Source organism: Gopherus evgoodei, chromosome 6, assembly GCF_007399415.2.
Source record: "Gopherus evgoodei ecotype Sinaloan lineage chromosome 6, rGopEvg1_v1.p, whole genome shotgun sequence".
NCBI lineage: Eukaryota > Metazoa > Chordata > Testudines > Testudinidae > Gopherus > Gopherus evgoodei.
The window spans coordinates 63,529,270-63,543,061 of record NC_044327.1 but is presented as its reverse complement, the minus strand read 5'-3'; the positions used below and the strand labels follow the sequence as shown (position 1 = coordinate 63,543,061).

The window sequence follows — 13,792 nt, the reverse complement described above, 5'->3', positions numbered from 1 at the left end:
GTAATGAGCAATCAAGTGGCATCTAATAAATTAATAATGGATAAGTACTTAAAAAAATACTTATTCTAAAATATAGGTTAGCTGTTTCAATCTCACTTTTTCTTTCTTTCTCATCCAGTCTCAAAATAAAAATCCATTCAGACCATGTTCATATATTAATTTTTATTTTCCCATACAATATTCACAGGGTCTGCCTTTTGTCTTATTCAAACTAACAAATGTTTTCAAACTAAAACAGGAATTGACATTTCAGGCCACAAAAAAAAGAAGAGGTTCCGTAAACATAAAACATCCAAAGAATAGTAAAAAACTGGTGTCTTTTGCAGTACATAATAAAATTGTATTTTATCAAACACTGGGTGATTTAGCTGTGTACCATACACCTCTTATTTGAACCATGTCCTTAATATAAAAAGGATGAAGCTTTAATTGTCACATACCTTAAAATGTTTTTTCACCCACTGTTGATTTGTTAGCATGTGTCTATTATATCCTATTAATTTTATTCAGTCACTTATTCTAAAAATATATATACAGCTATGTTTAAACATGTGGTTTTGTGCCATGTTTTTAGAACAGAAAAATAAAGGCTTTTTTTAAGCTACAGGAGGATTGGTTTGAATAGTCAACTTCAATTTAACAGTCAATTCCACAAGACCTCTGCAGTGGGAGGTATACTGAGCTAAACAGTTCCACTTTACCCATTCAAACGGGAAAAAATAAAAAGACAAAAGAGAGAGAGAGAGAGAATGAATCTGTGAGGATATAAACCAATATTTGGCCTACACCATTTAGCAATTTTGACAGTAACACGAAGCAACTAATGTAGAAAAAAAATTCACATCTTTAAAATAAACGTTTTCATGGCAATTAAAGCTACTCATTAACTGATCTACTTACAAGTGATAGTTCAAGCTTCAGAAGACTGCAATGGGACACTGCCAAAATTAGATCACATTTTCATCAAATGGTTATAATGGCAAACATGCAACACTTGCCCTAACTGAACCCATTTGCTTTATTATTGCATGTAATTAAGTTTGTAAGTAACCTGCAGAAGATCAGCTTGTTGCCACACAAGAATAAAGCAGCCAAGCACAATCAGGGAAGAGTATTGTATGCAGGCACAGGCTTGTGGCATTCAGGAAAAGTGTCTGTGCGCTAGTTTATTTTTGCAAAGTTGTAACCAGCACTGGCATTGTTTTTACCCCTCCAAATAAAGGAAGTTGTAGGTGCTTCAAAAAATTAAAAACAAGGTCTGAGAATATCAACTAGATTCCTTAAACTAAGATCCTGTTTTTCACCTACCAACCTCAGTGACCCCTAAAATAGGAATTAGCTCAATTTTTCTTGGATGTCTCAAACTACAGGTAATTGATTATTCACAGTAAGAATAAATCTAGAACCTCCTTTTATTACAACCACTGAAATTTAAATTGTTTTAAGTTGATGGCCCTGAGTTTTTTGCCATGTGCCCAAGTATGACTCTTTTTTAATTTTATATATAAACAAACTTTTTAGTTTCGCCAGAGTTGAAAATATCTGATCAACACTGGCAACAAATCAGAATTGCAGTCCTTTTACTGCATGCTAGCTTAAGGAAAGTCAGTGAAAAACCCTACATTTTCTTGTGTCTTTAGGTTAGTAGTTGTTTCTCCTGTGCACTTGAAAATTGGTGAGATTACCATAGTCCTTCCCGACTCGTCTGTACTAGCTGTTAATCTTATTTTGAATACAAACAATTTATGTATGTTTGCCAACTTCCACATTCTAATAAAACAAGACTTTTCAGAGTACACAATACAGCATCTATTAAAGACATGAGCAATGATAACAATGTAGACTGCAAACCTACCAAAAGACACCCTGAAACTTTTAAAAACATTGCATGACCACTAGCAAACCAGAAGTGGCAGTTAGATGCACAAGGCAACAATGTACCAATGCATCACAACCATGGAGATACAATGCAGTATAAACAACAAATTGGACTTGATAATGATTTACTAGAAAGCTTTGTATGTGCCTCACACAGATGTCATACAACCATGTCCAGTATCAGTGCTGGGCTACCTAACAAGCCAGTTTACCACTGTTGTCCTAATTTTGAAGAGCCACAGCAGCATACATGACTCCAGAGACTACACAACTTCAGTGACAGAGTTACAGGATTCTCCCTATTTTATTGCATTAAAAAAAAAAAGCCTTGGAAATTGATTTTTATAGAGTATAGAAAATTGATTTCCTGAGTAGTCTCAGTTTACAATTTGTTCAATAAAAAACAATATTGTAAAACAGGAAATTCATTATATTGTAATACAGGAAGAATGTATTTTTTTTTTAAAGAAACTTGTTTAAAAATAAAACGTAACAAGTGTGAAAAGTGGAGACTTACCATTCTATAGAAGAACAGTATTTGTGCCATGATGTAGTGTTAACTTGCAAGTTTTACAGCAAAGAAAGATATATGGATTGGATTTTTCAGAGCAAATCAAAACAATGCAGTTCAATGCTTTGTGACTACAGTTCATCACATTTGCTTTTGGTTTTAATCCAACACCTTCAGCCTGAAAAGCTAAAATATCATCAATTTTTCACATGTACTGTCTTCCATATCAACTATTTGGGCTTTTTTCAAAGCATACCACAGATTAATCAGTGAATACAAGTAAAGGAAAAACAGATCACTGCTGGATGCTTAACACAAACAAAAAAATAGTAAGTTCTCAACTTTTCCAAATATTTCAAATAAAAAGCTGTCCCGTTCACTTTGACTACTTTTTGCAATTTTTAATGAATGGGAAGAGGGTAAAAAGGTATTAAAACTGTTGCCCATCTTTAGTTCTTTTGTATCTAAATTAATTGGAAAACAGTAAGTTTACAGATGAACAGTGTACAGTGGATCTGAAGCATCATTTCACTACTGGTTATGATCCAACACGGGTTGTGGTGGTTCTTTTATCAGAGAAGAAGCTTTTGAGGAGAAATACCTGCCCAATACTAACTACTAGAAGAATGATGGCTTCTCCTATTGACCAATAGGCTACTCTGGTGTTTAGATCTTCTGCTCTGCTGCGACCTTGTGCTTCTCTCAAGCGGAAATGAGTCTGATAATCGATAACAGACTTCAAAGCTTCATGAATTGAAACACAAGCAGACTCCATCTAGACAAAAACAATATTTCTGAATTAGAAAAGCATTGGAAGAATTCTATCTTTGTGCTGTATCTGAGCATATATAGCCAGGACTTCTGTAATTTTAGATGGAGCATGTTTATTCTCTCAACTAATATGCTTTTAAGCTCTGTCACATCTAACCCACATTAACCAATATACTAAATATTTTCCCCCTCAACCACATAATATATCATTAAAGTTGCCTCACATTTCCCATTATATGGCCCCATTTTCAGTTACTTAGAACTTGGCCAAACTGTCTGGGCTGAAATGTTCTATGCTAAGTGTCTGCCTCAGGTTTTGTGTTTTGTTTCAGCTAAAATGGTCAGCCATTTCAGAGAACACGATTAGGGAAACATACAACATGTTGCATATATATATATATATATATATATATAAAAAAGTGATTTGTTGAGAAACCCTCGAGCCTTTGAAGCAGGGACTTAATATTTGACAGGGGCCATCTGGGTGTCAGGGATATGCCTTTTACCATTTGTGACAAAGTTCCTCCTCTACGTTGGTGGATCCTGAACTTATTTGGCAGATTTGCTCACCTCAGTGATCTTCCCCACAGTCTGGGTCAACTTCTCCTGTGTCTGATCAGGAGTTGGGAGGTTTGGGGGGAACCCGGGCCCACACTCTACTCTGAGTTCCAGCCCAGGGCGCTGTGGATGGCAGCTGTCTATAGTGCCTCCTGTAACAGCTGCATGACAGCTACAACTCTCTGGGCTACTTCCCCATGGCCTCCTCCAAATACCTTCTTTATCCTCACCACAGGACCTTCCTCCTGGTGTCTGATACTGCTTGTACTCCGTAGTCCTCCAGCAGCACACCCTCTCACTCTCAGCTCCTTGGGCCTCTTGCTCCAAGCTCCTCACACACACTTCCTCTCCTCTGGCTCCCCCTCGCCTGACTGGAGTGAGTTCCTTTTTAAACCCAGGTGCCCTGATTAGCCTGCCTTGATTGGCTGCAGGTATTCTAATCAGCCTGTCCGCCTTAATTGGTTCCAGCAGGTTCCTGATTACTCTAGTGCAGCCCCTGCTCTAGACACTCAGGGAACAGAAAACTACTCATCCAGTGACCAGTATATTTGCCCTCTACCAGACTCCTGTACCCCACTGGTTTGGATCTGTCACACATTCCTATGAAAATCTGTCTAAGCTGGCCATGCACTTAGAAAAGTCACAATTCATACATGCTCAGTTCTCTAAATTCTCTGAAGAGTCTGCCTGCACTGAACTGGACTTCCCCTGTAGTTGCTCCTTCCGGCAGCAAAGGGACACTATGGTGCAGGACAAGAACCAAGTGTTCTCAATACTCCCACTGCTGGTGCCCAGGCAACACTGAGGAAGCAACCACACTGGAATGCACAGGGATGAGGAGAGAAAGAGAGAATAGCAGCATTAGATGGGTCAGGAAGAGAGGGAGTTGCAGGATCCAGAGAATAGGGAAAAATAGAGAGATAGGGTGGAGGACAAGAACCAGAAAGAGGCAGGGTAGATAGGAACAGAAGGGGGACAGAGAGACAGACAGCTCTAATTATTAGAGCAAGCTCCCCTACAAAACCTGGAATTGAACTGAGGAGTCCTCAAGTTCCTATATTCATTTGACAACAGCAAAAAGATTGTGAAATGCACTGGAAGAGAGATCTTTGGGTCCACTCAGGCCAGTAGAAAGATAGCTAGGGGGTGGTGTTTATATCCTTGGTTCCAAAGTACTGAAATGATGCGTACTCACCTAAATAGCAGTTTTGGAGTGAGTTTGCTGCTGGTTGGCAGCACACAAGGTATCTGTGGGTAATGTACTGAACACATTTAAATGGGTTTGTGTTTAGGAGAAATGAAGTAAGTGAGGCTAAAATAAAGACATGTAAAAAACAAAAAGAAGACCTAAGGTTTAAGAATAAAACTTCACACAGCTGAAGCCTTTTTTGTGGGGAAGCAGTTTCCTGCCCTACTGTACATAAATTCAAACATCTATAACATTAACCAACTAGACGTGAAACGTGTTTTATTTTCAGTTTGTTTTGCTAGCCTTTTCTTTGCTTCTCATAATTTTGACTTACTGGACGGATTTCTAATCTAAATATTAAATTAAGCATTTCCTAATTATCTTATTCAGTTTTACTTTCCTTAAAAAGAGGCATGAAATGTAAAAGCCTATTTTTATTTTTTTCACTACTCGATGTTTCTACAGAAAGGCAGATTTTAGAAACAAACTGTTCAAAAAGTTCAAAGCACCAACACTTCAACTTTCAGACAGGAGTAAAGTCACAGCACTGAAATGCAGCTTCCTTAAGAAAATATACCTGTCTGTGATACATATGATAAGACTAATAATTCTCTGAATTGTTTGTAACTATTTTTAGTTAAACAGTTAGTATCGTCAAGGGAAAGCAGATTAGCTTTTAGGATAAAATCTCAATATTTTACCATGATGGTATAAAAAGATGAGTTGCCATTACTAAAATACTGGAAATTTAAATATATTTACTCTGTAACCTTTCAAGTGCATTTTATTCATCCACACTACATTTTTTTCCAGCAATCCCATTTGTCTCCACAAATGCTGAGACTGGGACCTCTTGTGGCTACAGACAGATGCATGTACCACTGTTGCCAAAACAGTAGATTGTACAAAATTCAGTATGACAGTAAGGTCCAATTAAACTCTTCTTTGACCCACAGCCTATAAGAAAGAGGCACAAAAATAGTGGAAGAGGCTTCTTTGCCATCCCTTGCCTACCTGCCACTTCCTTCCAGAACAATGTCTAGAAATGTCTGCTGTTGAATTCCTTCCTGACCCGGCAACATAGTATTCCTCCAACATCTTCGCATCCTAATAATTTCCTTAAATAATGTCCTGTTGTGAATGACTTTGCTCTTTGCTAACTGAGAGGTAAATCCCTAAATCTTAGTTCTACTTCCATGATTAATGACTGCTACTAAAGTTTGCATAAGCTCAGTTTTACATCCAAACTTTAAGCAGACAAAAGTTCATTGTTAACAACTTTAAGTCTTTGATTTAAACTGAGCTCCCTAGTAAACTCAAAGAAGTCTGAGGGAGTTAGATGCCCAGTTTTATTGACTTTCAATGCGATGTAGGTACCTAACTCCCTTAGGCTCCTTTGAAAATCCAAGCCTCAGCTGCTCCATTTTTTGTTTGGCTATCAGTCACTTTAAATCAGCCCTTTACCTGGGTAAGTGCAGTGACTCTGTTCTCACTAGGAAACAGAGGTGGATCTTCTCCAACCTGGAAGTCGAAGTATACAGTTTTGTGCGTGAAAGTAGAAAATTCATTGCTGAAGCAGAATTTGTATGTTCCATTCCTAGACGCAGTGAAGGTAAAGCTATCATATTGTTTTTTCATCTCTTTGTATAACACAATGCCATCAGGATCTTCCAGCCGACAATCAACATCATAATGCCCTCCAGTGATCACCTGTGGAGCGTGAAAGATTGGCACTTTAATAGAATAGAAAGTTAATCTTAGTATTACAGTTATCTAAGCACCTCTACAGGTCATTCGATCTGATGTATTTTATTTAATTTAACTAATTCACTAAACCAAGAATAGAAAAGATACAGAGAGCTGTAATAAACCAGAGTTCACCAGTGAAGTTGTTCAATTCAAGAGTATCAATTTATATTGGCCTACAGCAATGAACTTGGATTTTACACACTAACAAAATAAGAATAAAACACTGTACATCCATTCAGTTGTAGAAGATTGATAAGTTTTTTCAAACATATTAATTTATGCAAATACATGAGAGAAAGTTTCATTTCAATTAAGTTATTTTACTTAAGTTTCTCAGATACTTTCGTGATAGGTACAGTAGAAGAACCTGACAAAACAATAAAATTAAAGTAATACTGTGTTTGAACAGTAAATCTTACTGTATTTTAGGCCCACTTTTCAAGTCCAGAAAAACCAATACAGCATTAAACACACTGGAGCTGTTCCAGCAGGTTGGAATTTCCAGAATGCAACAATGCCCCAGCCTACACCTGCTTCCAATGTGACTGGAAAGGTGTTTCACACAGATATGTTAAGCCAGCTTTCTTCCTGCTTTGTGCTGCAGAGTGGCACAAGAATAGGGACTGGATATGCCCCCCCCCCTTTTTTTTTTAATTACACACAAACCTTTATCAGCATATTTTTGGAAATGAGAGAAAATCATACAGTGGAGTCGCATCATACGCACATTTAAACTTACGCAAATTCAACTATACAGGCTCAGCCAAAAAAAACAAAAAAACAAAAAAACAAAAAATCCCACCCCAACAACTCCACCCACCATTCCAGTCAATGAGCGTATGCCCCAGAGTGAGTGTGGAGATGAGAGACGTGAGTCTGCTGTTCCCTCAATCCATCTTAGTTCCTGCATGCCTCTCACAGCATGACCATCTTGCCACACTGAGTGTGATTCTAGTGTTTAAAGATACTGTCAGAGGTGAAAGTAAGACGATACACCGGACCAGCTTCCCCAGGTCGGTGAATTAAAGCGACTGGAGCCCCAGGCCCTTGAAATCACCTCCCAAGCCCCGCTGCCAGAGCCCCGGGGTAGCAGCGGCAGGGCTCTGGTGGTGATTTAAAGGGCCCGGGACTCTCCGCAGCCCTGGGCCCTTTAAATCACCGCTGGAGCCCTGCCGCTGCTATCCCGGGGCTCCAGCAGCTGGGCTCGGGTGGCAATTTAAAGGGCCTGGGACTCTGTACCGACTTTACCTCTTAGTATACAGTACTGTACTTTATGGGCAATTTAAGGAATTTTCAAGGGTAAGTTTGACTATACACGATTTTCACCTTATGCACTGACTTTAGAACCTAACCCCTGCGTAAGATGCAACTCCACTGTACTAGGTTTAAATTAAAAAAAACTGTATCCTTATGATACAGACACTATGCATTTAAGAATTCTTTATAGGTTTTATAGACAGTCTTCATAGTAAACCTAGTTTCTAAATTTAATTGGAAACAAGTCAGATAGGTTTGATTTCAGCACAACTTTATAGAAGAAGAAAAAAAAAAACCTTGTTGCAGTTGCATTTAGGGGATTTTAATGCAGACTTAGGAATACTGTTGCCTCCCTCGAGCAGAGCTTATGTCTTCTCCCAACACTGAATGAAGTTAGCCAAAGCTTATAAGTATCCCAAACCCTCATGTCATTGAAGCAATGTAAAAAAGCCTTTGGCAAATTTAGAAACCACTGATTTATATCTGGATAAACAATGAGGTACAAATTTAAATGTGAGCAAGCATTTTATTTCCTTTTAAAACAAACATTTTGAGTGCATCTATAGACACTAATTAAAATAAAAACAAGCTCATCTGACTAGCAATGTCTATAACAGATTGTTCAAAAGTTTATGACTGGAGAAGATAAAAACAACACTTAAATTTTAAAATAGATTAAACAATGCACTAGAAAACAACAATCTTGCAGAGGATAGATTAGCCCCACCAGGTCTCATCTCCAACTTCCACAATTCGGATGCACCCATTAGTATCAGTTTGAAAGGTCTGTCCCAAAGATACTACATTTAAACAAATTCAAGATAAATGTTTTAGGACAGACTTCTACTCATACAAATTAAAATAGCTCAGCTAGCAGAAAGAAGAAGCCCAGGTTTTGTGGAAAATTCTTCTGAACAAAATACAAATGACTGAAATATTTCAGTGTCAATATTCAAAGAAATCTTTTAGTTTCTTTAGATATAAGCAGCCTCAGAAATTGCACTTTAGATCAGCAATCTTTAACTACAATTACTACCAAAGAGCTACAACTAAATTTGGTTAAATATCAGATGACTAGAACTTGTTTTAATGCTAGATCTGAAAGACAAAACTGATAGAAAAGTCACTCTAGTAGTTTTCTATTTCTATGGGTGCAGAAACAGCTCAAAGACATTTGGAGCAGAATTCACCGATGTACAATTCCTCCAAAAAGCATGGGCACATGTTAAACACTGAAAAGCAACTGCATTAATTCATAATTAATGATGTATTCTATTTAGGCTTGGCAAAATTCACCTTTTTATATATAATTTTGATGGATAACATCAATGTTTATTTTTTAAGAAGTTTTTTCTATTTTTATTGATTTAAACTTTCAGAGTTTTGGAAAATTATGTGGATGACAGTAGACCATGAAATAAAAAAAAAAGTTAAAGCTTTATAAATGCTACATAATTTTGTTTAGCTTCAACTTTGTGAACATCAGAGCTGGCTGTTTTATCAGAGCTGTAAATATGTGCTTTACACGGCATTTATTACATGTTTTATACACACTGAGGTGGGACTCAAGTTACCAAGCAGAATTTTTCTTACTTTGCCTATCTGTAAATTTCTATTATCAACAGAAGTATTTTGTCAGGTTGTATGTGTATGGTGAAATACACATTACCAATAAAGACATAATTATTCCAAAGTCAAGTATATTAAGTGTAGCAATCTAATTCCACAATTTACCTTCCCCAACAAGTCTCAAAACATAAGATAAAAGAAAGTTAAAGTGCCTTTCACAAGTGAAATGTTGTACAGTTAACAGTGATTCACTTTTATTAGGCTGGCAAACAGTCTCAACAATTAAATGAATAAAGGTCCAAGTAGTACAACCCCTAAGAAGCTCTAGGAATATCTTGTTATAGCAACATCATTTTGGCAAAGTGTCCATATCACAAGGCTGATGTGAGTTTCAGCTACAAACAGGTGATGTACACATAAATACATACAATGGATCCATTTTGGGAAGTTTTCCAAGAAGCTTACAACTAACTCATTATTTTACTGGTTTCAGAGTAGCAGCCGTTTTAGTCTGTATCCGCAAAAAGAACAGGAGGACTTGTGGCACCTTAGAGATTTGTTAGGGCTTGTCTACATCAGAAAGTTGCAGCGCTGGTGAGGGAGTTACAGCGCTGCAACTTTGAAGGTGTACACATCTGCAGGGCATCACCAGCGCTGCAACTCCCTGTTTGCAGCGCTGGCCGTACTCCCGTTTTGTCTCGGGTGTAGAGGATCCAGCGCTGGTAATCCAATGTAAACACTTACCAGCGCTTTTCTTGACCTCCGTGGAAGGAGGAAGCCTCTGGTAATCAAGCTGATCTCCTTTCCCGGTTTGCTCTCTCGTTCCCGGAACCCCGAGCAAGCAGGTAAGGAGAACCGCTTGCTCGGCGGTTCGGGGAACGAGAGAGCAAACCGGGAAAGGAGACCAGCTTTGCCGCGGTTTGCTCTCGCGTTCCCGGAGCCACCCTGCAAACCGCAGGGAAGGAGACCTGCTTGCTCGGGGCTCCGGGAACTAGAGAGCAAACCGGGAAAGGAGACCCGCTTCGCCGCGGTTTGCTCTCGCGTTCCCGGAGCCACCCTGCAAACCGCAGGGAAGGAGACCTGCTTGCTCGGGGTTCCGGGAACGAGAGAGCAAACCGCGGCGAAGCTGGTCTCCTTTCCCGGTTTGCTCTCTCGTTCCCCGAACCGCCGAGCAAGCGGTTCTCCTTACCTGCTTGCTCGGGGTTCCGGGAACGAGAGAGCAAACCGGGAAAGGAGACCAGCTTTGCCGCGGTTTGCTCTCTCGTTCCCGGAGCCACCCTGCAAACCGCAGGGAAGGAGAACCGCTTGCTCGGCGGTTCGGGGAACGAGAGAGCAAACCGGGAAAGGAGACCAGCTTCGCCGCGGTTTGCTCTCTCGTTCCCGGAACCCCGAGCAAGCAGGTCTCCTTCCCTGCGGTTTGCAGGGTGGCTCCGGGAACGCGAGAGCAAACCGCGGCGAAGCGGGTCTCCTTTCCCGGTTTGCTCTCTAGTTCCCGGAGCCCCGAGCAAGCAGGTCTCCTTCCCTGCGGTTTGCTGGGTGGCTCCGGGAACGCGAGAGCAAATCGGGAAAGGAGACCAGCTTCGCCGCGGTTTGCTCTCCCGTTCCCCGAGCAAGCAGGTCTCCTTCCCTGCGGTTTGCAGGGGGTTCGGGAACGCGAGAGCAAACCGCGGCGAAGCGGGTCTCCTTTCCCGGTTTGCTCTCTCGTTCCCCGAACCCCGAGCAAGCTGGTCTCCTTCCCTGCGGTTTGCAGGGGGGTTCGGGGAACGCGAGAGCAAACCGCGGCGAAGCTGGTCTCCTTTCCCGGTTTGCTCTCCCGTTCCCCGAACCCCCCCTTGAAGCCGCCCAACAGCGCTGCAGTGTGGCCACATCTAACACCACTTGCAGCGCTGGTTGCTGTAAGTGTGGCCACTCTGCAGCGCTGGCCCTATACAGCTGTACTAATACAGCTGTAACTACCAGCGCTGCAAAATTTTAGATGTAGACATGGCCTTAGTCTGTAAGGTGCCACAAGTCCTCCTGATCTACAGTAAAATCATGAAAAGAACAAGAACATAGCACTTCTACATCTCTGCCTCCCACATAACAATTGCACAGCCTTGCATACATGTTATCGGGCAATAATATTCCAGAATCACAACTGATTAATACTTAATCACTCAAAACCTAATATTGAAGTAGGATTTAGGGTATGAACTCAGAATCACAATGAAATTCAGGGACAGCCTTGTTTATTTCACGAGTTAGAAATATCAATCAGCTGCACACAGTGAAAGGGAAGCCAGGGAAAGTGAAGACAAGCCGGACAGGTGTGTGGTGACAGGTGGTGTGGGTTAACTCAGCAGAACAGCTGCCTTTACAAGGAAATGGGATACTAGCTGGCTGGTTGTGTGGGTGAGGTAATGTTGGCAAAAAGGTATATATTAAGCTGATTTAAGGACAGTGTTATCTGGAATAGTAAGGTGCACTTGGTGCCCTACAAGATCACTTTATGAGAGCATTACTTATTGCTGAGCTAGAATTATGAAGCAATGTTGGCTAGATTATAGTGCATTGGGTCTCTGTTTTAAGCATCTCTAACTGGCTAGAGGAAACAGAATAAATTCCCACAACTCCAAGGGGCCCCTGATCCCCTGTGCAATCTGTTCAGGGAAACACTATCAACTGGGGGTAACTCTGTCTTGACGATGGATGTGAGGGGTGCATGAGGGAGCTGTGTATCTGGCACTCTAGAGTGTCCTGCACGATTCCCACTCGAAGCACCGCTTGGCGCTGCTGGGGCGCGGCCCGGGCGGGTGATTACCTGGAACTCCAGGGTGCACTTGGTGCCCTGCGCGATCTCCTCGTAGAAGCACTGCTTGGCGTTGTCGGGCAGCTCGAACGTGATCTCGGAGGCCCACACGGCGCCCCCCACGCACAGCAGCAGCACCATCCCCCGCAACCCCGAGATCGCGGACCAGGCCGCGGCACCAGGGCCCAGCAAGCCCCGCAGTAGCATCTCCCCGGTAGAGCGGGGAGGGGGTCTCAGCACCCGACGGCGGCGGCAGCAGCAGCTAAGGGGCAAAGGGAAGAATGAGTCGGAGCAAGTCCAGGAGCGGCTCTCGCCGGGCGAGGAGGGGGAGCAACGGAGGCCGCAGCGAGCAGGCCTAGCGCCCAGCCCGGCACCGTGACCAGGGGCCCGCGAGCTAGACTGCCCAGCGGGGGGGCGGACGGGGGGAAGTGGGCGCAGAGCGGGGGACTCACTGCAAGAGGCCCGGATGTAGTAGTCGGCGGCAGCCGGTGTCTGTGCAGCGTGGCGAGAAGAGCGAACGAACTGGGAATGCGGAAGTGGCTACGCAGGTCGCGCGCCTCCGACCCGGAAGTGCTTCCCCTGGTTTTGTCGACGTGGTGTTTGGGGAAAAGAGGGCGGGGCGGCGAAGGAGAATGGGCGGGGCAGGAGAGGGCAGTGGGCGTGGCGGCGAAGGAGAATGGGCGGGGCAGGAGAGGGCGGTGGGCGGAGCGGCGAAGGACAATGGGGCGGGGCAGGAGAGGGCGGTGGGCGGAGCGGCGAAGGACAATGGGGCGGGGCAGGAGAGGGCGGTGGGCGGGGCGGCGAAGGACAATGGGGCGGGGCAGGAGAGGGCAGTGGGCGGGGCGGCGAAGGACAATGGGGCGGGGCAGGAGAGGGCAGTGGGCGGGGCGGCGAAGGACAATGGGGCGGGGCAGGAGAGGGCGGTGGGCGGGGCGGCGAAGGACAATGGGGCGGGGCAGGAGAGGGCGGTGGGCGGGGCGGCGAAGGGCAATGGGGCGGGGCAGGAGAGGGCGGTGGGCGGGGCGGCGAAGGACAATGGGGCGGGGCAGGAGAGGGCGGTGGGCGGGGCGGCGAAGGGCAATGGGGCGGGGCAGGAGAGGGCGGTGGGCGGGGCGGCGAAGGACAATGGGGCGGGGCAGGAGAGGGCGGTGGGCGGGGCGGCGAAGGACAATGGGGCGGGGAAAAGGTGAGAGGGCGGGACGACCCGCAGCGGCAGTGAGGCGTCTATCCCCACGGCGGTGCTGCTGGCAGCAGCTCTGGTGATAACGTGCTGAGCTGTCGCCTGAGACGCTGGTCCCTCTTCCCGCAATTCAGCCTGTGCCCCAGCCGCGCCTGCAGCTTGTTTCACTTTCATCCCAGTCACAGCAGGTCGCGTCGCAGTTGCACGGTGTAAAGGCCAACTGCTCACTAGTCAGGGCTTTACATTCGCCAATATGAGTCTGTTCGCGTCCAGCTATCTCGTTCTGCGGCTGGCAGCAGCTTTCATTCAAATTGGCCCCCTGTCACTTTAGTGTCAGGTGAC

At 43.7% G+C, this 13,792-nt stretch overlaps 1 protein-coding gene across 1 annotated transcript; it reads right to left on the bottom strand.

The window, feature by feature from the left end:
- Window positions 1-147: 147 nt before the first annotated feature.
- LOC115653080 (transmembrane emp24 domain-containing protein 7) lies at window positions 148-12,863 on the bottom strand. The gene is made up of 4 exons (XM_030565769.1): window positions 12,723-12,863; window positions 12,283-12,532; window positions 6,372-6,617; window positions 148-3,164 (listed from the first exon to the last, which is right to left on the bottom strand). The coding sequence occupies exons 2-4, from the start codon at window positions 12,475-12,477 to the stop codon at window positions 2,928-2,930; spliced, it is 678 nt and encodes a 225-aa protein (XP_030421629.1). The 5' UTR covers window positions 12,478-12,532; window positions 12,723-12,863; the 3' UTR covers window positions 148-2,927.
- Window positions 12,864-13,792: the final 929 nt, after the last annotated feature.